The sequence below is a fragment of the Silene latifolia genome, chromosome Y (genome assembly GCF_048544455.1).
Source record: "Silene latifolia isolate original U9 population chromosome Y, ASM4854445v1, whole genome shotgun sequence".
In the NCBI taxonomy this organism is placed as follows: domain Eukaryota; kingdom Viridiplantae; phylum Streptophyta; class Magnoliopsida; order Caryophyllales; family Caryophyllaceae; genus Silene; species Silene latifolia.
Genome location: NC_133538.1, coordinates 204,806,653 through 204,827,439, shown reverse-complemented (window position 1 = coordinate 204,827,439; position 20,787 = coordinate 204,806,653). Strand labels below are relative to the sequence as shown.

Sequence of the window (20,787 nt, the reverse complement as noted above, 5' to 3'; positions counted from 1 at the left end):
AGGATATTTCACCGCATGGTATGATCTTTCCAATCTCCTTTTTCCTCTCTATGTTGATGAATATGTGGCTTTATTTTGATTGATGCGGTATAAACAATGTGATTATAGGATTGCATTTAGATTATTTGGCATACTAGTTGGAAGAAGCATATGCATTAGGTTGTATAAATGTTAGTTGCATCATGGGATATAGTTGCATTTAGGAAAAATTTTGTGAAAGCATCTATTTGGGAAACTTGACAAGTGTATATAAGGCCCTTGTAGATACTTTTTCTTCTTAAGAATTTGCTTGTTAGAAAACTTGTAAAACACCCTAGGATGTGTCACGCTAGTATCCTTTGACCCATGGATTAAGGCCTAGTCAAGAGTACCTTGTGGTGTGATAACTTCTTGGCTACCGTTTATTCCAAGGTGACTTTTGAAACCATGCAACCATCTTCCATGTTCTATCACATTTTGTCATCAAAAGGGAATGGGCGCAAAAATTGTTCAAAAATTGAGTTCAAGAATTGAAATGAAAGTCAAAAAGTTTGCAAATTGCATCAAAATAAAAGAGGAGTAACAAAAATGAAAACTCCTATGCTTCAAATATAAGCACCATCACTACAAATGGGGTGGCTTTGAAAATGTTCAAAAGAAAATGCAAAAAAAAGTTGAAATTGTCAAGTATTGAAATGCCAAACATCAAAAGAAATGACAAAAAGAAAGTGTTCTCAAAAGTCAAATGCCACAAGAAATTGGGGGGAAAAACAACAACAAAAGCAAACTCCCACATGAAACTCAAAATACAAATGATCCCTGTTGCATCTAGTTTGTTGATGATGACAAGTCCTTCATTTTTATATCCCGCCTAATTAACAGTATGTGCTAGACGTGTGTATGACAGGTCCAAAAGTATTTCATACGGGCTCGGAAATGAAGATTGGTGGAGCATTGGATGAGTCTTGGTTCGTGTCTAGAACAATTGTAAGGATATATATCTTGTGCTTATTCTTATTCGGTCCAATAAATCACGGCCTATCTTTTTGGACAAAATATTTCAAGATAAAATATTTTCCTAATTAGTGTTTTGATAACAATTTTATTCTGTTGAAAACTTCCTAATATTTCTCTAAATAATATCTTTATCTTTTGAGGAATTTGTGTTTTGGAAGGCAACTAGAATATAATTGTTAAATATTGTGTTTAGGGTTTGTTACGGAAAAGATGAGTTTTGGTCAACTGACAACTCTTGCTTATAAAATACAAATCCTTCACTTGTGACAAGAGCAACACACGAGAATATTTTTGAGTGCAAAACTTGTTTTTCAAGATTTGAGGAAATTGCTTTTGTCTCATTCTGTTTCTGAAAGAAGCTTTTGCAAAATTGTTTTTCTGCGTAAATTTTTCAGTTTGCAAATTCTTTTTATAGCCGTGATTGTGGATTGAGTTTTGAGTACGCAAGTTATATTTTCATAAGGCTGATTTTTGTTCTCTATCGTTCTAATTGTTGAACCATATAAGGAGACAATTTGAGTTGTAATTTTGTCACTTTTTGTGAGAGAGTGTTTTTGGGGTACGGGGTTGTACTCGAGTCGCACGATCGGGGTTGATCGTGGGGGTTTTCTTTGTAATCGAGTTTGGTTATAAAGGAAATAATAATAAGAGAGAGGGTGGACGTAGACCTTTTGAGAGTAGGTCTAACCACGTTAAAAATCGTGTGTCTCTTGCTTTCTTTTGTTTCGTTTACCTTTGATTTTATTTGTTTTTTCTTTTTGTTTCACGTATTCACTCAAACGAACAATACAACACAACTCTGATTGTTTGAACAGTCACGAGGCTATTCAATTAGCATGTGTGTTGTTTCAGAAGGAAATTCGTGAACAGCCTAGCGCTTTAATTTCGCTTTAATTTTTAAAAGGGTACTTAATTCACCCCCTCCCCCTCTTAAGTACCGGATCCATAAACTCAACAATTGGTATCATAGCCTCGTGCTCTTGATTGCCTTACAGCAAAGAGTTTGATCCTTTTTGAGTTTATCTTTTTTTTTCTCATGAATTCCAAATCTGTCAAATGTCCTGTCTTTGATGGCACGGACTATGGCTGGTGGAAAAATCGTATGATGCATTTCATACAAGGAACAGATTATAAATGTTAGGTAATCATCGAAAATGGTCCCCTGGCTATCACTACCACCGATGCCAATGGTGCGTCTAGTGTAAAAGAGCCCAAGGACTACACATCCGATGATTACAAAAAGGCGGAGAAGAGTGTTAGGGCTATATCACTCCTGCAATCCGGAGTTGGCGAAACAGAAACCAGTCGAATTGCAGGATGCAAAACAGCTAAACAAATTTGGGACAGTTTATCACTAGCCTATGAGGGGACCGTGCAAGTAAAGAAACAACGTATTGATCTCTTAATGCAACAATATGAAAACTTTAAAATGCACGAGGATGAACCTATAAAAAGCATGTCTTCACGTTTTTCAAGTATAACTAACGAACTTTCAAATCTTGGTAGACAATTTGAAACTGAGGACATTGTCCGTAATATTTTAAGAAGTCTTACCAGGAAGTGACGACAAAAAGTCACGGCCATTGAAGAGTGTAGAGATTTAGCCACTCTTACCTATGAAGCTTTAATGGGATCTCTTATGGCACACGAAATAACACTTGAAAATGATGCCGAAGAGAAACCCAAAGCTAAGGGTCTGGCCTTGAATGCCATCTCAAGTGATAATGAAAGTGATCTTGAGGAGGAAGTTGACTTGCTGTCTAAAAGAATTGCCAAAATAATTAGAAAGCAAAATCAAGGAAAGTTCGAAAGTTATAAACCAAAGAAATGCCACGTATTTAATGCTTGTAAAAAGCGCTTAGGTCATTTGGATCGAAACATAAGAGTTGTTAAGAAAATGTGGATTAGGAAAGATGTTTTAGATACCGTTCGTCATAAGAAGGGACCCAAACTTGTTTGGGTTCCTAAATCATCTAACTAATTCTCTTTTGCAGGGCCATATGAGAGGAGGCAGCCGTTGGTATCTTGATAGCGGATGTTCACGACATATGACAGGTAATAGAAACCAATTCCTCTCATTATCGGCCTACGACGGTGGAAATGTGACATTTGGAGACAACAAAAAAGGTGAAGTAATTGGTATTGGTAAAGTCGGTAAGTCTCTCTCACATTCCATTGATGATGTGCTGCTTGTAAAGGGTCTCAAACACAATTTGATTAGTATTTCTCAATTATGTGACAAAGGAAATAAAGTTGAATTTCATGCAAACCTTTGTTATGTAATCAAAGAAAGTACTAATGAAATTGTTCTTCAAGGTAAGAGAGTTAATAACATTTATGTGGTTGACTTAGGAAGCATTCCTAGGGAAACCATTAAATGTTTGTCGGTAATGCAAAACGATCCTAATTTATGGCACAAGAGGTTTGGACATGTTGGCTTTTCATCTCTAAACAAACCTTACAAACTCGATTTAGTGGAAGGCCTACCTTCTATGAAGTTTGAAATTGACAGAGTTTGTGATGTTTGTGCTCGATGCAAACATGTCCGAAGTTCTTTTAAATCTAAAAGGGTTGTTAGCACCATCAAGCCTCTAGAACTCATTCACATGGATTTTTGTGGTCCGATGAGGATTAGAAGCCGAGGTGGAGGTCTTTATGTATGTGTTCTAGTGGACGATTATTCACGGTTTGTTTGGACTTTATTTTTACATGCTAAAAGTGAAACTTTTGAAGAATTCCACGTTTTGATTAAGAAACTCCAAAACAAACTCGGTCACAAATTGATCTCCATTAGAACCGACCATGGAAGAGAATTTGAGAATGATTCATTTATATCTTTTTGCAGGGAACATGGTATTGATCATAACTTTTCTGCTCCTAGGACACCGCAACAAAATGGTGTAGTGGAAAGAATGAATAGAACTTTGGAGAACATGACCAGATCCATGTTACTTTGTAGCGAGTTACCTAGAAACTTTTGGGCCGAAGCTGTGAACACAGCTTGTTATATTCGTAACCGTGTTGCTATTAGATCTATCCATAAGAAAATGCCTTATGAGCTTCTATATGGGCGAAAGCCAAACATTTCACATTTCCGCTGCTTTGGATCAAAATGCTATGTTCATAACAATGGCAAAAATAATTTGGGAAAATTTGATCCAAGAAGCGATGAGGCGGTTTTCATTGGATATTCAAACAAAAGCAAGGCCTAAAAAGTTTACAACAAAAGAACTATGTGTTTTGAGGAAAGTGTACATGTAATTTTTGATGAAACTAATGTGCTTAACGCTGAATTGCAGGATGATGATGACTTTGAGATTGGATTTGTAAGAGATGATCCACCTGAACTAGAGGAGGAGCCTTCATCGTTGGAAGAAACAGGTGCAGAACAGTCCACGAATCCAGGGGAAATGAACAGAACACTGAACTGTCTAGTCGTGAAAAATCACCAAGTTCAGACGTCTCAACGAGCAGAGGCAATGCACTGTCTAATGAGATAAATCGAGGCTACCATGGCTCGGATACGTCCCGAGAAAGACAAATACGGATGTTGGGCTGAGAATCGAATGAATCTAGTCTTTGTTCGGTTTTCTGATCTGAATATCGAGTAGAATCGAATGAACTCGATCGTTCAATCTACACCAGAAACAGAAAAATTTGTTCCTCAACGTTGGAAGCATCAAAGTTCACATCCAATGGATAATATTCTGACTGACATCCATGAGGGAGTCAAAACTAGATCTTCATTAAGAAATTTTTGTGCTCATTATTCATTCTTATCAGAATTAGAACCTTCTAATATTAATGATGCTTTAACTGATCCTGATTGGGTTATTGCTATGCAGGAGGAGCTTAATAAATTTGAACGAAGCAAGGTGTGGCACTTGGAACCACGTCCAAGAGATCGTTCTGTCATAGAAACGAAATGGGTATTTCGAAACAAATTGGATGATGTAGGTGTGATTGTGAGAAATAAGGCTAGACTTGTAGTGCAGGGATACAATCAACAGGAAGGGATCGATTACGATGAAACCTTTGCACCCGTGGCAAGACTTGAAGCTATTCGTCTCCTTATTGCTTTTGTCGCTCATATGGGTATCAAACTCTTTCAAATGGATGTTAAGACCGCGTTTCTTAATGGCTATTTGCAAGAGGAAGTATATGTTGAACAACCTCCCGGTTTTTTAGATAGTAATTTTCATAATCATGTTTATAAATTAGATAAGGCATTTTATGGTCTTAAACAAGCACCTAGGTCTTGGTATGATAGACTATCAAAGTTCCTTATTGAAAATGGCTTTCAAAGAGGTTCAGTTGACAAAACACTATTTCTAAAACCGGTGAAAGAGGACTTATTAGTTGTTCAAATTTATGTAGATGATATCATTTTTGGAGCAACTAACGATGTTTTATGTGCATATTTTTCCAATCTTATGCAATCGTAGTTCGAGATGAGCATGATGGGCGAGCTAGGATTCTTTTTGGGTCTTCAGATAAAGCAAACCACACATAGCATAATGATCCATCAAAGAAAATATATCAAGGAGATGCTAAAGAAATTTGGTATGACTACAGCTAATCCATTTCCTACACCTATGTGTTCTACACTCAAGCTTGACAAAGATGAAAAAGGTAAAAGTGTAGATGAAAAGGTGTATCGAGGTATGATAAGTTCACTTTTATATCTCACAGCTAGTCGTCCTTATATTCTTTATAGTGTTTGTTTGTGTGCCCGGTTTCAATCAAATCCCAAAGAATCACATTTAACACCTGTAAAGCGTATTCTTCGATATTTGATTGGAACTCAGGATTTATATTTATGGTATCCTATGGACTGCAATTTCACTCTCACGGGGTATTCAGATGCAGATTATGCAGGTTGTTCAGTTGAAAGAAAGAGTACATCTGGGATTGACACCTTTGTAGGACCGTGTCTTATCTCTTGGGCTTCCAAGAAACAAAATACGGTTGCTTTATCTACTGCTGAGAGTGAATATGTCGCTGCTGCTCAATGTTGTGCCCAAATCCTATGGGTAAGACAACAGTTGCGGGATTACGGTATGATCATTAATTGTGTTCCCATTCTTTGTGATAACACTAGCGCAATTAGTATTTCTAAGAATCCCGTTCAGCACTCCAAGACAAAACATATTGACATTCGTCATCACTTTCTTCGTGATAACGTGGAAAAAGGGAACATAAGCTTAAAATTTTGTAAAACAGAAGATCAGTTGTCGGATATTTTTACTAAACCTTTAGCTAGAGAACAATTTGAGAAAATTCGGTTGGAATTGGGTCTTCTGAATGATAGCTCGTAGTCTATTTGTCCTAAAATTTATCTTCCAATGATTGACTAATTTGGAGAAGTCGTGATTAAGTGTTAGTAATTTGTCCTATGTTTTTGAGGTCAAGGTGCAATCTACTTACTCTAGTCGTTTCTATGTCTCATATAGATTAGTAGCGAGTTGACCATAGTAGAATATTGACGTATCTATCTTATGCATTTTTTTGTGGCAAAATAAATCCTTATTTAATTCGTCTTTAATACCCTCCAACCAACCCACCTCATAAAACCTCACCTAATTCGTCTCACATACCCAAACCCTCATAACTCTCCATATACCTCTCCTTCTTCAATTTACCCCAAAATCGATCATAAATCCTTATTCCCTTCGACGGCGCCATGGCTAAAAATAAAGCTCAATCCACCATTGCTAAAGCCACGGCCACCCTCAAATATGCTACCACCACCAGATCTAAAGCCGCCCTCACCAAAACTGTCAACAACACTTCACCCTCCGACAATCCCGAAACTCCAACTGAACCCGCCACCAACCCTTCACCAGAAAACGACACCATACCCATCAACACCTCTCCCAAATCCAATATCCCACCATCAAAACCCAACCCTTCATCCTCCGTTGTATCCACCCGCTCGAAAAAATCGCATGCAATTGAAACTGAGCCGCCAGTCATGGAAGTCGAGGAGCCGTCTGCTGCTGTACCAGACTCACGGAGCACCACACCCATAATCACAAAAGCTACAAGAACTAGAAAGAGAGAAGGCAAAGGGGTTATCATTAATGAACCCGCGGAGCCTGAGAACCGAAAGGATACTCCGGTGGTGTTGGGTAAAGGGAAAGGAAAAATTGTGGAGGAAGAGGAGATTTGTGATGAAGATTGGGATGATGACAATAATGATGATGTGCTTGACGATGATTTCAAAGCAAAGGGTCGATCTTTAAAACGAAAGCGGGCTAAAGTTGTTTCGGATGATGATGAGGATGTATCTGCTACTCTTTGTACCTCGGTTGATCAAGACCGAGTTATTGAAATATTAAGAGGTGTGGGACTGTCGGAGACGGCGTTACAACATTGTATTTGCCTGGTTGAGCATTCTATTCTTCTGGGTCGCTATTACCCGCAACATTGGCTACAATCTGAAAAGGCTCTAAATTTCTTCTTGGAAATTCTTAAGGCTCAAAACTGGGTTGGTATGTTCTCTGTTTATTCTGTGGTTTTTGTTCCCGAAATTATACAATTCTATCAATCTGTTACTGTTCATCATTCTGGTGAATTCTTGACCGCGGTGGTAAATGGGAAATCATTTATGGTTAGTACTGATGAGGTTGCCCGGATGTTCCGTATTCCAAATACGGGTCTTGAACTGTCTGATTCGAATGGGTGGCCTCCTATAGACGGTCTTGGTTCTCTGGTTGTTTTGCGATATTTTGACCCGTCTGCTACTACGGACACCCATATTCCTCCTAGTCGCTTGGATGAACCACATCAGTTCTTATTTAACTGCATTCGCCGCACTATTTTACCCCGCACACACTCTTGCGGTTATTGCTCTATTCCTGATTTGTTGGTTCTGTTCTTCTTGATGACGGGGCGTCCTGTGAACTTGGCTTCTCTCATGTTCTTCCACATAAGGAGGTTGCGATCGAGGTACAGACGGGTGTGATTGCTGTCACTAAGAAGAAGTCGAGGAAGGTGACTCAGACTAAAAGAGAGCTCCCTTATGGTATGTGGTTGTCTCACATTATGTGGCAGAAGAAAGTATTGCCTTCCGATGGATATTGTGTTTCTATGAAGGATTATATGACGGATGGGTTGCTGGGTCAAATGCATCTTCACATTGTTGATGATAAGCTGGTTGGGTTGAGTGGAGATTGCTATGTAGGGGCGGGTTGCAGTGCTAGTACTATTCGTGGTATCTCGTCTCAGTTGAGGGCTCTTCATGACATCTTGACTGATCGCTTGGGGACACTTGCAGCTGACGTCGAGCTTCTCAAATCTGTCCTTACCCCACTCCTCGGATTATCTGATCTTATTGAGCGCCTTATAGCTCGTCTACCTCCTCCACCTTGATTTGACCTGACCTCACCTCTTTTATTTTGCTTATGTTATCTTTTGCTAAGACTGTATGTTTAATACTCTGTCTCATGGTCGGTAGTAGCTATAATGATGTCTATTTTGACTGTGTCCGGTAGTTGCATTGAGGCATCCTTGACTGTGGTACTCTGCGCTAACATTTTTTGATCGTCTCTCTCCTTTTGATGATGTCAAGAGGGGGAAAGATTTAGGACTTCTAGTACTTAGTAGCTATCTGGATTTAGACTTGTGATTGTGACGATCTTTCTCACTATGTTCTAGACTTTGGTTTAGTTATTTTACTGATCGTGTTTGTTTCCTATTTCTATTGTTATTACTGTCTTGGATTTTGTGGATGTTTGCAGGAGTATTCCATTATTGAGGGGGAAATTTTATTTAGGGACTTGCCATCATCAAAGGGGAAATTTGTTGCATCTAGTTTGTTGATGATGACAAGTCCTTCATTTTTATATCCCGCCTAATTAACAGTATGTGTTAGACGTGTGTATGACAGGTCCAAAAGTATTTCATACGGGCTCGGAAATGAAGACGGGTGGAGCGTTGGATGAGTCTTGGTTCGTGTCTAGAACAATTTTAAGGATATATATCTTGTGCTTATTCTTATTCGGTCCAATAAATCACGGCCTATCTTTTTGGACAAAATATTTCAAGATAAAATATTTTCCTAATTATTGTTTTGATAAGAATTTTATTCTGTTGAAAACTTCCTAATATTGCTCTAAATAATATCTTTATCTTTTGAGGAATTTGTGTTTTGGAAGGCAACTAGAATATAATTGTTAAATATTGTGTTTAGGGTTTGTTACGGAAAAGATGAGTTTTGGTCAACTGACAACTCTTGCTTATAAAATACAAATCCTTCACTTGTGACAAGAGCAACACACGAGAATATTTTTGAGTGCAAAACTTGTTTTTCAAGGTTTGAGGAAATTGCTTTTGTCTCATTCTGTTTCTGAAAGAAGCTTTTGCAAAATTGTTTTTCTGCGTAAATTTTTCAGTTTGCAAATTCTTTTTATAGCCGTGATTGTGGATTGAGTTTTGAGTACGCAAGTTATATTTTCATAAGGCTGATTTTTATTCTCCATCGTTCTAATTGTTGAACCATATAAGGAGACAATTTGAGTTGTAATTTTTTCACTTTTTGTGAGAGAGTGTTTTTGGGGTACGGGGTTGTACTCGAGTCGCACGATCGGGGTTGATCGTGGGGGTTTTCTTTGTAATCGAGTTTGGTTATATAAGAAATAATAATAAGAGATAGGGTGGACGTAGACCTTTAGAGAGTAGGTCGAACCACGTTAAAAATCGTGTGTCTCTTGCTTTCTTTTGTTTCGTTTACCTTTGATTTTATTTGTTTTTCCTTTTTGTTTCACGTATTCACTCAAACGAACAATACAGCACAACTCTGATTGTTTGAACAGTCACCGAGACTGTTCAATTAGCCTGTTTATTGTTTCAGAAGGAAATTCGTGAACGGCCTAGCGCTTTAATTTCGCTTTAATTTTTAAAAGGGTACTTAATTCACCCCATCCCTCTCTTAAGTAACGGATCGATAAATCAACAATCCCTTTATCCATCGAATCCACTTTTGTGCATGATAGAGAGGGGACGACCCTTCTTCTTGTCTAGGCAAGAAGAGGAATTCCGCGATGCTCCAGTGTTTCTAACACCATAGGGAGTCTACTCTTGACGAAAGCATTTAACAATTGAGGACAAAGGTACCCTAGCTTGACACAACTTGGAGGTGATTTATTGGTATCCTTCTAGGCTTAGTAGTTTGAAGAAACCATATGTATGAAGGAGTGTGTACCCTTAGATTGCCTCCCTTTTAGATAATTTCCGCCACTTAGATGAGAAATGTGGCTATTCATTTTTGTAGATGCATCCATGACTTGTTTTGTGTGCTTTAATGCTTGGATGTGTCGCCATTTTGGCAAGCCCCACATTGCCTTGCAAGAAGGCATCTTACCTCATTGATGTCTTGTTGCGAGTTGAAGGGGCGGAGTGAGACCCGCTACTTGTCTCACATCGGCTATATTAGTAGGTTAGTTTAAATAAGGGTCCTAGTTTTTGTCACCTCTTTACTCGGGATGAGCAAAGGTTCGGTTTGGGGATGTTTGATGTGAGTCATATTTGAGCACATTTAGTCCCCGAATTAACCTCGTTCCTATGCTTTATAGTGCATAATTGGGTCATTTACTATCTTTAGTGTCCCATTTTGCATATTCTTTGAGATTTTGTCTCTTTAGTAGGAAAAGAGTGATAACCTTGCATTTACATGGCGAAATGAAGCTAAATTGATCGCATCTAATGACCAAGCATCATAGAGAAGACGATAATAGAAGGCCTATGTAGATAATAAAGTGAAATGGGCAATGACTAAAGGATCCTTGCATCCCCGAAATGATCCTCGCGGATTATGAAGGAATAAAAGAAGAGAAGAAGTCTGCCGTGGGATCCGAGCGGATCACACCCAATCTGGGCGTCATCCTTCACCACCATCCGAGCGTCTCCCAGCCAAGACGCTCGTCTTGTAACAAGAGGATCCGAGCGTCTTCCAGACTATATCCGCTCGGATCACATCCCAGAGAGCCCGTGCCACTTCCCAAGACGCACGGATCATGGCTTGACTAGCAAAACGGATATGCTCATTTCCTTCGAGAGGAGCATTTCCTCAACTTTTCTTAAGGACTTAATAGTCATTTAAGCCCTTAGTAACCCTAATCCTTGTACCTAATCTTTAGTATAAATACCCCATTGTACTACATAGATTAGGAGGCTCTCTTAATACTTTCTTAATCAAGTTATAATCATTCCTTAATCTTATAATCAACTCTTAATCTAGTCTTAATAAAAATCTCAATACTTAATCTTTCCTTAATTTCTCTATTGTTCTTCATTTATTTTGGGTAATTAGAAGATTATTTGGGTATATTTGGAGGATTGACAACCTTCCATCAATCATCAAGTACTTCTATTATTCTTTGCTTTATTATTTGGAATCATCTTCATAGGTATAATTCTCTCTTAACCTTGTTCAATTATTGTTAATCATTTTCATTTATTCATCATGTTTTGACTTGCTAGTATGATTGACAACCTTGTTAGCATGTTGAACTTGATCATGAGTGAGTAGTTTCCTTAACTAGGGTTAATGGGGAATTAGGGGAAACCAACATGGGGATTGATTCATGCTTAATCTAATATGTTTTCATAATTAATTTGCTTGCTTGTTGTGATTTTAACTTATGCACATGTTATGTTTGATGAAATGCGAGCCTATGAATCCTTGCATTTTTTTACCATCACCTATCTTTTCAATGAGACTTGTAAACTTATACACCAACTCGAGTCTCATTAGACCATGCATATAGTTGGATGGGAAGGACTAAGGCGACTTGTAGGTGTTGTACAATCTAATCGATTCGGTTCCGGAACCCAAACCTTCTTAGGGATTATAAGCTTATACACCAACTCAATCCCATCACAACAATAAGTACTTGCATCTAGTATAAAATACGTTTGTATGATCCAACTCCCATGAATCCCCTATGAACCCATGACACCCTAGTGCTTTTAATCAATTGTTTACATCTCATTTTAATCATCTTGCTTATTTTTATTACCTTGCTTTTATATTGTTAATTAGTTTAGTTGATCTCCTATCTCAACCCAAATTGTGACACCCTAAGACATGACCACTTACAATTGAAAATCCTACATCAATACCCGTCCCTTGGGATCCGACCTTTACGTACCTCTTTGCTAAGAGTAGTTTGTGAAGTTATAAATATTGTTTTGGTTAGGTAGCTTTTGACGACGAGTTTTAACCGACACCAATCGTTTTACAATTTATATTAGTTAGTAATTATGTGAATTGTTATCTTACTTAGGTAACGGATCTATGGAAGAGCACTTTTGACCTTACTTGCTTATTTAATTGATTGGATTTGCTTGTCAGGTAGGAATTTCCTACTCAACTCGTATTTTATTATTATGTGAAGGTATATTGAATTGTGATGGATGACGAGGTTAATGTTAATATTATGAATGAGTATTGGAGACGGAGTATATGTGTATGCTAAGTTATTACCGGAGCCGTATGACTGGATTGTTATTGTTCATTATTGTTGGTTATATACGGTGTGATGCGATGGTTGTTTAGTTGAGCATAACACGGAGGGTGTTACTGCCAGTTGTGCATAGCGAGTAATCGTTACTGCCAGATGAGTATATTAATTAATTACTACTGCCAGAGATAGGTGTGCATAGTAAGTAATTACTACTGCTAGTGAGCATGATACGCAAGTACTACTGCCAGTTGAGCATAGCACGGTGTTAAGGGGGTTGTGCTACTGCCAGTGATATAAGTGAGTTGTATGGATGATGTGATGGGAATTTGAACGATGTCTATTTTGGTTGAATTATTATTGTTGTTTAGTTTATTCCTACTCAACCTCGTGGTTGACAGTGAATTCGTGAACACCTGTGATGAACCATAATGGAGAGCAGATTTGACACTTTATTTATGAGATCACTTTATTTATTTCCGCTGCGAGTTGTAATTATTTTATATCAAGTTTTAGTTCGTTAAGTTGTAATAAACATGTAATCGCTAAGTTTTAATTTAAAGTACTTTGAGTTGGACTTTGTTATTCACTACCTCGGTAAACCGAGATGGTAACGGTCTTATTTACTTGGGATGTCTAGCTAAAGGCTCCTGAATAAATGGGGGTGTTACACCAAGTAAACTAAAAGGCTTCATAATAATAGACCATCTAATTTTTGCCAATAAACTTTGATTAAGGCATCCGGTATTCCTAATACCAAGACCACCCTTACTTTTTGGGGCATTGATAAAAAGCTTACTACTCCAATGAACATTAAAACAATTCTTTGAGCCGCTCCATCAAAACTGTGAAATCAAAGAATTAATCTTGGATAACACACTTACCGACATCTTAAATGCCGATGGAATCAAAATTGGTGTGATTTTGATGAAGCCTTAGGAAACGAGCTTGAACTTATTTTTCAAGGAAAGGAGGAAGGTGATTATATTCGCAAACATGATGAATTTTTGGAATTTGCAAAGGCTGCTTCTTCCTTTTGGAAACAAAGGGCAAAGATTAATTGGATTAAGGAAGGTGATGCTTACACCAAGTATTTTTTTTCAATTCGGTTAAAGCCAGACTCAACAAGAATTTCATTTTGGGAGTTAAAAACTCTAATGGTGACTGGATTTCTTATGTCACGGATGATCGTGCCCTCTTCGATAATCATTATAAATCTATTTTTAAAACGGGGACACAACCGGAGTCTCAAGCTTCTTCGTTTGATGACAAGTATTGTTTTCTTTTTAGTAAAGTCAAGAATAAACTTAGTGCAGATCAGAATAGCAGTTTTTCAGATGGGTCCTTTGAAGTCACCTAGACCTAGACCTGTCAAAACTCGACTCGACCTGAAACCCCGACCCGCCCGACCCGTTTTCTTAGGATTACAAACCCGGTTTTTTCGACCCGTGACCCGTTTGACCCGAACCCAAAATGACCCGTTATTTTAGGGTCGAGGCCCGACCCGATCGGGTCGACCCGTTGGGTCAATGGAAAATAATGAATTTTATTAAAAATATTGATATTTATATATTATATTTGAAAATATAGTTAAAAATTATTTTTTTATTACTTAAAATTTAAAATTCAACTAAAAACTCAATTTATTTAACTTTTATAATATTTAATAATAAAATAATTATTAAAAAACTTTATTTTAATAATTATATCAATATAATTATTGTATATGATGAATATGAATAAAATAATAATTTTAAATATATTTTGCTTTTTAAAAAAATATTTTTTAAATTAAAAAAATTGTTTAAAAAAGACGTTAAAAATTATTTCTTGACCCGTATTCTGACCCTAACCCGACCCGTGACCCGTATGACCCGACCCGTATTTGACCCGACCCGTATAACCCAACCCGTTTGACAGGTCTACCTGGACCTGATGGTATCCCGGGCCTCTTTTATCAGAAATATTGGTTCTATGTCAAGAAGGAAGTTACTTCGGCAGTATTATCTATGCTAAATTCTGGTAATATCCTCAAAGTTTTCAATCGAACTTCTATAGCTCTTATACCGAAATCGAATTGTCCGGAACTGGTGGAAAATTATAGACCAATCAGTCTATGCAATGTGATTATAAAAATTGTCACAAAGTGCATTTCTAATAGGCTCAAAAAAATGATGGGTACTCTGGTTGGTGAATTCCAGAATGGCTTTATTCCATGCAGACAAATAAGCGAAAATATTATTATTTCACATAAGATTTTGCACCATATAAAGAAGAAATACGTGGGAAAACATTGCCTTATTGCCTTTAAAGTAGACATGAGTAAAGCGTATGATAGATTAAACTAGAATTTTATAAGATGTAATCTTCATTCTATGGGCTTTCCGCCGGGATTTATACAGCTTATCATGAATTGCATCCAGTTCCAGTCTGTTTCCTATGATATTCTTATAAATCGTTCTCCAGGAAGGTTGTTTAAACCAGAGACTGGTATTCGACTAGGGGACCCGCTGTCGCCTTATCTTTTTGCTCTGTGTACAGAGGTGCTTTCACAAATGATTCTTGATGCTGAATCTTCAAAATCTCATGCTATGTTTGGGAACCTTGAATTGAAATTGAATTCCAGAATTGAAATATTTCAAGTGTTTGGGAACCCCTAGAATTTGGAATTGGAATTGATCAATTCTTTATCAATTCCAAGCTAGTTAAAATTTGGGGTTCTCAAATACCTACCATATACTAGTCATTTCAATTCCATGATTTCTTACGTTTTATTTTGTGACGCAAATTTCGTCACAATATTTTTATTTATGATATTTTTTCCGATCGCATATTTTTCGAGACAATATTTAATTTTTTCAAATATAAAACATCCAACGGTCTCGACCCATACCCGTCTCGCCCAAATTCAATTCCAATTCCACGGGTTTCCCAAACGTAATTTTGGAATTGGATTTGGAATTGAATTCAAACATTTCAATTTCTACAATTGAAATCATGGAAATGAAATTAATTCTGTATATCCAAACACTACCTGAAGAGAATTAAAATTTGTAGATCTGCACCTCCTATCAGTCATTTCTTTTTTGTTGATGATTCCATCTTCTTCATTGAAGCAACGAACAAATCATGTCGGGTGCTAAGGAATATCCTTGATTCTTATTGTGCAGCATCTGGTCAGCTTATTAATAATTCTAAATCTGCAATCTCCTTTAGTCCAAATTCTACTATTAATCTTACCAGGTCTTGCATTAAAATTCTTAAGGCCCCGGCTAATAAGGACCTTGGTATCTATTTAGGTTTGCCCACAGATTTTGGCACGAATAAGAAGAATTTTTGCTTTTGTTATTGAAAAAGTTCGACGACTTATTTTAAGCTGGAACAATAAATTCTTATTTGCTGCAATGTAAAGAGTTGTGGTGAATATCAGTTTTGATGGGATTTGAAAATTTGGTAGAGATATTTTCTGACAGCGAATTTCTTTTTCTTAAAACTTTTTTATGGCCTGTTTGGCAACTGACATTTGGAAATGAATTGTAGAATTGGGTCAATTCTACTGTTTGGCTACCTACAAAATTTGGAAATGAAATTGACCAAATCCAGCCCAATTCCAACTTAATGTAAAAAACGACCCACTCAAATCCCTTCTATTGGGTAGTCATTTGGTTTCCTCATTTGCCTCTAACATTTCACGACATCTCTCCTCTCACAATTGTCAATGGTGAAACCTAAAAAAAATTTAGTTTCGTAAATTTTGGCCAACAATCAATCGATCCATAGTTCTACAACACGGAATTTCTCTTGATTCTTCACACGGTATGTTTGTACCAAGATTCTACATCTAATTTTTGTCTCTTTTTTTCGTGAATTAGGGTTCATTACGATTTCGATTGGAATGATTGAATGATATTGAATGATATTTTTGTTATATTGTTTCCGCGGTACTGTGTTTAATAGCGTTTATATGTAACTCATTCACTTGATTTTATCTTGTTAATGATAATCTAGATTAGAATTAGTAATTTCCATACTCGTAGTGTTTGGTTGTTCATAACTGGTACTCTATAAATTTTTATATAATGATTTGTTGTTTTGCATTTGATTGAATGGTTGATGATAATCTTATTAGGTTGAGCTTTAATACAACAAAAAATGGTTGATGATAATATTATACAGTCGAGGAAGCGTCTTAGGGAGGATTATGATGATGAAGTTGAGCTATTTGCGATTATTTTTGGTTTTATCAGTGTAATATTATGCTCATGGCATCACATTAATCATCGAGAAAAAGAAATAGCTTGGTGTGAGTATGAACGTGTTCAAAAAAGAAAATATTGGTTGAATTCGTTAATGAACGACCGCATATGCCGAAAACAATTGCGAATGGATAGACATTGTTTCGACAAGTTGTGTCGCATTTTTTGCAATCAAAGGGGGGTTAAGGACAACTAGAAATGTCAACAATTAAGGAAGTTGTAGCCTATTTTCTTCATATACTTGGGCATGACTTGAAAAATAGGGTTATTGTGGCTGTGTATATATATATTCGATCGGGAGAAACTCTGAGTCCTCATTTTCATATGGTGCTTAGAGCTCTGATGAAAATAGGTCAATATAACATAAAAGAAAGAGATTCTGCTTTAAGTTTTGCCACAGATAGTAAATGGAAATGGTTTGAAGGGGTTGTCGGAACGCTTTATGGGACACATATCGAAATGACCGTCTCAGCGCAAGATCGACCTAGATATAGAGATAGGAAAGGTGATATTACTACTAATGTTCTAGCTACGTGTGATAACAATCTTCGCTTTAGCTATGTTTTACCGGGTTGAGAAGGTTCGGCATCAGATCCTAGGGTCCTTAGTGATGCCCTTCAAATACCTAATGGTCTAAAACTTGTTCCAAACAAGTATTATCTTGTGGACTTAGGGTATACTAATGGACCGGGTTTCTTAGCTCCTTACTAACGTACTCGGTACCATTTAAACTTAGGAAAAGTAGCTTTTATGATAAGAAAACACAAGTTAGAATTATAAATGCCTGTTTCATTCTTCATAATTTTGTGAGGGATGAAAATATGAATGAGGATGACTTGTTGGCGGAGGTTGATGAAGAAATAGCAAATACAGTCGGAGTTGATATTGAGGTTGAGGATGACGTTTTTCACCGTGCGCTTGACGGTTGAATGGGATAAGTTTAGAGATAACTTAGCTTTGAGTATGTTTGTGGAATACCAAGCCCGGAGATCATAAAAGGTAAAATTTATTTTTTAATTTAGCATTGATTTTACTATCGAATGATTAGCCTCATTCTTCATTTATTTTATACTCATTTTGTTTGACTGTACAACTGTATGCTAATGTTAATGGTTGAAATTGATCCTTTGCTCTCATTCTAATGTTAATTTCTTTTTGGGTTTTTTTGTCAAACACAACCTTTAAAAAACTTTTTTTTCCAAACACCACCTTTAAAAAAAAAGTTTGTCAAATACAACCTTTAATAATTTATTTTTTGTCAAACACGACCTTTTGGTCGGGGGGGAGGGGTTTGTGAGATTTTTATTAGGGTTATGATGCTTTATTTGGTCTGAATTTTGGTATGTAGGTAGAAGGGAGTGCAAGGTAGGTCGTAGTTGTGGTGGTTGCGGTGGTTGTTGCTTGCAAGTGGTGGTTCGAGAGGAGTAAATTGACTTACGAATAAGTCATACTTTCAACTTTTTTTTATTTGTATTTACCTCCACTTCGCTCCTCCATCCCTACTTTACACACCGATAGACCCCATATAAAGCCACCTATTGCCACCATATTGATAACCCCTGGAAAGCTTACACTCCCACTTTTCCAACGAGTCTAAAAACACCTCAAACCGACCACGTTTGCTATTTCAAACATCGACTGAAAATCACCGCATTACAAGTGATCAAACTTTGGCCAAAAGGTTGTGTTTGACAAAAAAAAAATTATTAAATGTTGTGTTTGACAAACTTTTTTTTTTAAAGGTGGTATTTGGAAAAAAAAGTTTTTTAAAGATTGTGTTTGACAAAAAAACCTTTCTTTTTTAATAAATTGATTTTTTTTTACAATATAAAAAAAAAAAAATTTATTTATTTGAATTAAATATTAAGAATGATTTAATGAGAGTCTGAAGCCCAATATCTTATGCGTCTTTAAGTTCAGTATCTGATGCGTCTTTAATTTCAGAAGCATGAAGATCTTCCGCGAACCAAATATAAGAATGATTTAATGCTAGACAACTTCAGTATCTCGCTTATTTGAACCAAATATATTATGTGCATTACCTCCTGAATATGCTCAATACTTCCCTAATGTTCAAGCAGGTATGCAGCCTAAAGCCCACTCTTGCTATTTGCACAAACGTATGTGCACGATGAAGCTCCCGTAGAATTGATCTGACTCAATAAGAGAGTCTGACATGTTGGTTAAATGGTTTTTCAAAGTTGTATTGTCTCTTTATTCTTAGTCTTTGATGAATGTCCAATGATTTTGCTTTTGACAGGAGAATCCGCCTGCGGCTCCCTATAAAAATAAGTCGATAGAATATTGGGACGACATATGCACTTTGTGTGGCCCAGATAGAGCGTTGGGAGATGGAGTAGAGATGCCCGATGAAGCTGCCGTAGCTATGGATGACGAACTTGAGAGTGAAGGGGGTAGTTCAAACAAGTCCATGTCTTCCTCAAAGTCAGAGAAGCAAAAGCGTGATAAATTAGCAGATGTTGTAACAAGTTTTACGGAGTGTTTCCGAGAGTATGTTCAAAGTAAGCTAAAAGAGAAACCAAAACCCACCCCACAAGAAATTCATGATGTCGTGAAAAATGTCGAAGGGATTGGCCGACATCAAGTTATGAAGGCTACTAGAAAGTTTACGACTGGTCCCTTATCCGATTTTGAGATGCTGAAGTCACTTCGGTGTTGGAGTGCCTTGGGGTTGGTGATTGTAGTATTTAGTAGTCTGTGTTGTCTTTTTCGAGCTAATTTGATGATATGTCGAACTATGTACCTGTAAGTTTGTAGGCTTCAAAATTTGTCTCGGATAAATTTGTGAGATTGATTTGGATTAATACTAGTTTAAGATTTATGCTTGTATCTTCTCAATCACAAATGAATTCCAAGAGTCTTTCAAACACTAGTATGGAATTGAAGTTTACAATTGAATTCCATGGGTTAACCAAACAACTTCTGAGAATTGGAATTGGAATTGGAATTGGAATTGGAATTCTTGTTTGCCAAACACTACCTTAATGAATTTGCGCGCAACTAAAACTCCGATGCTCTTTCTTTTGTGTTAATGAAGTATATCCTTTTTTTAACCTGCTCACTAGGAGTTTGATGAATTTTCGTTCTTTTATGGTATGTCTACGACTGTGTTCATCTAATTGCTTAAAATTGGGTCAGTTTATGCGTAAATCGTCCCATAGAAATTTTGTTTTCTATTTGTTCATGGTTTTATTAGCCAGTACGACCGCTATTAAACACACCCACTAAGCTTATGACAAAACCAAGATTGCCAATTATTATCAAGTTCAAACAACGCAAAATCCAGATCATTTACTGGGAAATTTAAGCTTCAGAATTTCGGAATCAAAAACAAACTGTCTCTGGTAAATTCAGTTGCTACTTCTCATAATTATGCCCAGAACAGAAACTTTTGCTACTCAAGGGTGTCAAGTCTGAACTCACTTCTCTCTAAAAAACCTGAATATTGTTGAATCTTTATAATGTGATTCATGCACACGAGAAAATACAACGTTAAATACTTGAATTTAAAGCAAGCTTATCTTCAAGACTTGTACATGATGAGGGTCTTACATGAATTTTACCAATTAAATTATACGGAATATGTTCTCTTAAACTCTGAAAGATTGTGTTTGTGTGAATTTCATAAACTTAAATGGTAATTATATCTGCCTCCTATTCTTCAAGTGTGAAAAAACCATCCATATATTCTCACATGTCAGTGTCCCACATTGATAAAAGTGGGGAGGAGTTACCACTTTATAAGGCAAGGAACTACTCCCTCTATTGTCAATTGGTTTTAGAGTGGAATGAAGGGGACTCTCTCTCCTCTTTATAAACTTATATGTGAAGAATCCCATATTTACCCACATGTGAGTGTCCCACGTTGCAGGAGAAAGAAAGATTGTACCACTTTATAACCAAGGGGGCTACTCCTCATATTGTCAATTGGTTTTAGGATGGAACCTCCCTTGTGTTGTTAATTGGTCCGTCTCTCCTCCATTCGAGTAAGGCCCAAGCTCATTTTGCATGATTTAACATTATTTGGGTACGGTCCAGGCCCGTTACAT

At 36.8% G+C, this 20,787-nt stretch overlaps 1 protein-coding gene across 3 annotated transcripts; it reads left to right on the top strand.

Moving 5' to 3' along the window:
* The first annotated feature begins 16,079 nt into the window (after nt 1-16,079).
* On the top strand, nt 16,080-19,712 carry LOC141627006 (uncharacterized). 3 transcript variants are annotated; one of them, XM_074440529.1, is made up of 3 exons: nt 16,137-16,277; nt 18,662-18,798; nt 18,978-19,712. In XM_074440529.1, the coding sequence occupies exons 2-3, from the start codon at nt 18,769-18,771 to the stop codon at nt 19,485-19,487; spliced, it is 540 nt and encodes a 179-aa protein (XP_074296630.1). In that variant the 5' UTR covers nt 16,137-16,277; nt 18,662-18,768; the 3' UTR covers nt 19,488-19,712. The 3 variants fall into 3 exon arrangements, 1 of the variants encoding a protein (XP_074296630.1); XR_012536569.1 differs by lacking the exon at nt 18,662-18,798 and having other exon boundaries at nt 16,080-16,277; XR_012536570.1 differs by lacking the exons at nt 18,662-18,798; nt 18,978-19,712 and adding an exon at nt 16,591-17,488 and having other exon boundaries at nt 16,140-16,277.
* The last annotated feature ends 1,075 nt before the right edge of the window (nt 19,713-20,787 follow it).